Genomic DNA, 3,419 nt, shown 5'->3' with positions numbered 1-3,419 from the left:
TTCCCTATGTATACAGGGCTGTTCTTCTAAGAATGTATCTGGGAGAAAGGAAGAGTCAGAAAATGCCATTGTATTGCCTCCCCATTGTACAAAAGAACGTTAAGTAACTTCCATGTGGATTTTTACAGCAGCAGGCCACAAAAGGCGGGATTAGGTGGGGCATTAGGTTGTTCCTCTCACCTCATAAACACTCTGCCAGTGCTACATGCATGGAAGTTATTTTTCAAACCCATTCTTACCAGGAAATAGTGAACTTAGAGAGGTTTGAATGTGTACACCTGCATATGCATTGAAAAATTGAATTAAGAGAGAATACAAGTGGAAAACCTGACCCGAGAGGTCCAAGAATAAATTATGGCCATCCATATTTATTTTTAATGAAGAAAAAAAAAAAAGTGCATTCATGATGAATAAAACTTGGGGTGACTGTGGAAAATGCTTGCATTTACAGGCCATTACACTAAAAGCAAAAATAATAAAGAGTTGTACTGTAACTTATGCTATATAATGGGAATATATTTGCCACTAAGCCTAAAGAAATGGTAATGTGTAGCTTTATCAACAGAAGCAAGCCCACTTAAAAATACTCCTTGTATTGTGTAGAGAAAGACAGAGTTGACTGAAGGAGAAATAAAAAATGGCAGAACCCATTGTGGCTGCTCAGCCAACACCACTAGCCACATGTTAGCTCAATTTTCTGTCTTTGAAAGCCTGTACTTAGCAAGGTTGACAGAACAATGACTCAACTGTAAATTACAGGTTAGTGTGACTATAGAGTAAAAGAAGTATGTGAAACACTCATGAGAATGTATTCTCAGTATTAACAGACCCATCACTTGCTTTGTATTGAACTGTAAAGATGCTGAAGTTCCACTTGCTTGTAAGCAATAGTATTAGAATTTAAATATATGGGCAGGCAAGCAACCAGTTGTTTAGCCAACCAACATTAATTCACTGAATAGCTCTAATTGACTACGCGTGTGTTCCCAACCTATTCCAAATTTAAGATAAAATGGTTAGTCCAAGTTCCTCACCATGCAAATGCAATTATGAGATCTGGAATGAAACCAACTCACATTCATACTGCTCAGGTGGAGTCTTCAAAACCCCATACAGGTATAGCTGCAGCTCTTTCCCGGAGCACCTGCAACTTCATTATGGTGTGGTATCCTTCTACCTAATGCATAGTCAAATCAACCTCATTCTCTTCCTTTTCATCCATTTAGTATGATAAAAACACTAAATGTCTCTGACAAGCAAGTTGAAACATTTTGTATGCCCACAGTTCTCAGCTGCTTTGGTAATGCTTTTCTTGTCCCCGTGTACAGTGCTGCAGATGGTACTACACAAGTCTTCCTAACTGGAGGTTATAAGCTAAATGAGAACAGTATCATTGCCCTGATAATAAACAAAAACAATCTGGGCTCCTGTATGTAGCCCTAAACCACATGGCTCAAGCTGTTACAGCAAATGAGCTGCCCCTCAGTAGGGACAACTGAATCATCACAACAAATGGTCCAGTAAACAGACAGGCACGTAATGCCAGGGTGACGCAGCAGAAAGGCGCTGCTGGTAGGGACTCAAACAGCATAGACACCAGCAAGGAAATAACGCTTCTGTCAACCACCCGTAGCTTAGCTAATTATGTTCTTCACTGGGAGCTACTGCAAGTTGTTGTATGTGCAACATGGAACAGTTTTGTGTTGTGCTTTAATAGTAGTTATATGACTGAATAAAACTCTATTGAGCTTCTTCCAAGGAGGCTATTACTGATCTGACTGTTCAGCTGAGTATCTGATGCATCACCCCAGCACCACCAGTCACTGTACTCGGACAGATATGCTGCTGCCTCTGTGGGTTCACACCTTACATTTCCCTTAGCTGCAATGGAACGGTCCCATAAAGATCATGTTGTTACTGGGAAAACCAAGAGAAGGCTTCCACCACTGTGGTAAAAACAGACTTTGCGTTGGGCACGTCTATATAATGATACTTCAGCTTTTGTTACCTAAAAGCTTGTTTTCTCTAGCTTGAGTTCAGAACTGAGTGCATCTGCCTCTTTTTTTCATTTTAGATTAGAAGAGCACATATAGCAGCTTTCAGGTTAAGCTTTATTTAAAAAAAACCAAAACACCACACACCAGATTCAGTGGATGTTTCTGTAGATCAACACCAGATTCAGTGGATGTTTCTGTAGATCAACATAACATTTCTGTTTTTTCCAATCAAAATAACAGAGGTGCAGGTCGGTATTAAGTCTGAAACACATTGGCCCACGTGGTTCAAATCCTTTGGTCTCTGCTAAACCTTCCCAGATGCTTTCTATTTTCTACACTTGCTCTTGCATGTTGCATATTTATTCTGCTTGTTGTTTTGCCCTCCTGTGGATGTAGTATTCACTTCTAAACGATTTCTTAAAGTAGATCGTTGATTGGCTTGCACTGGAATGATTGCTACCACTGTTTTACATCATTAATATTAAAAGCTTCCATTATATGAGATTCTTGCAATATACATTTTATTGTGTTATTCTCACTCCAGCCACTGGTCTGTGCTTTCTGTTTTTCATCAAAACAACAGCTTTTCAAGTTGGATCCCTTATACCTCAAGAAACTTATAAGCAACAGATATTCACCAGATTTGGATTGTATTTTATTACAAACCATACAAAGTGCTATTATTACCTTGTAGGAAGAATGCAAGGTAGAGGTGGTATGGCTCCTTACCAAATATCCTACAGGAAGACACTGAGGTGTTAAACTACAATCGCCAGTTAGGAAGTCCTAGGTGTTGGGCTTTGTTAAATGAGCAAGCTTCCTTTCTAGTCTTTTCTTGAGGTTGATACTATTTGCCTCATATTTTTACTGTTACTTCCAAGCTTCTGGTGGTCAGCAGTGTGCTGTTGTGCTTCCGAACTACCAAAAAATCTTCACAGGTGTCTGGCTGATACCTTTTGCTCCTATACCTAAGGTTAAAAGTATTGCTGGATCTGATATCGGAGTTCTTTGCCTTAAACCAGATAGCAGTAGGAATTGCCCCTACAGTAGGTAGCACAGAGAAGCTTTTAACTTAATTTTTTACAGGTTGTCTTTTCTTATGAGACTTATCTTCATGCTTTTGCAGTAAAAGTTTTAATTTGCTGAAGAATGTTGAGATGTCTTAGTTTATGGCACTGAATTATGTATGAAACAAGTGTTCAGCTGGACAGACATCTGCTACATGGTTGCCTGCAGGTGCAGGGACTACACTTAGTCCATACCAGTTTTAAGCTCCACTGCACAACCTAAATATTTTATTTGTAGGGTTGAAGAACTGGCTTCCTCATTAGCAAAAGCATAAGGATCAGAGCTTTAACCCATTCTTGCAAGATCAGACAATGTTTCTCATGCGAAAGAAAACAGTATGCTAAGGGCGGGGGG

General features: G+C 39.5%; 1 protein-coding gene across 1 annotated transcript in view; it reads right to left on the bottom strand.

Annotated features, from left to right (window-relative positions):
* The window catches only part of NRBF2 (nuclear receptor binding factor 2), a gene marked incomplete at its 5' end in the record, with an annotated part of 11,183 nt that extends 8,992 nt beyond the window's left edge, over window positions 1–2,191 (bottom strand). Inside the window, one exon of the mRNA XM_010285047.1 lies at window positions 2,142–2,191. Coding sequence (XP_010283349.1) covers window positions 2,142–2,191 — 50 coding nt within the window. The remainder of the gene's footprint in view (window positions 1–2,141) is intronic.
* Between the last annotated feature and the right edge of the window lie 1,228 nt (window positions 2,192–3,419).

This window comes from Phaethon lepturus, unplaced genomic scaffold (genome assembly GCF_000687285.1).
Source record: "Phaethon lepturus isolate BGI_N335 unplaced genomic scaffold, ASM68728v1 scaffold26954, whole genome shotgun sequence".
NCBI lineage: Eukaryota > Metazoa > Chordata > Aves > Phaethontiformes > Phaethontidae > Phaethon > Phaethon lepturus.
Note: the sequence above shows the minus strand (reverse complement) of the source record. Positions and strands in the feature narration are given on the sequence as shown.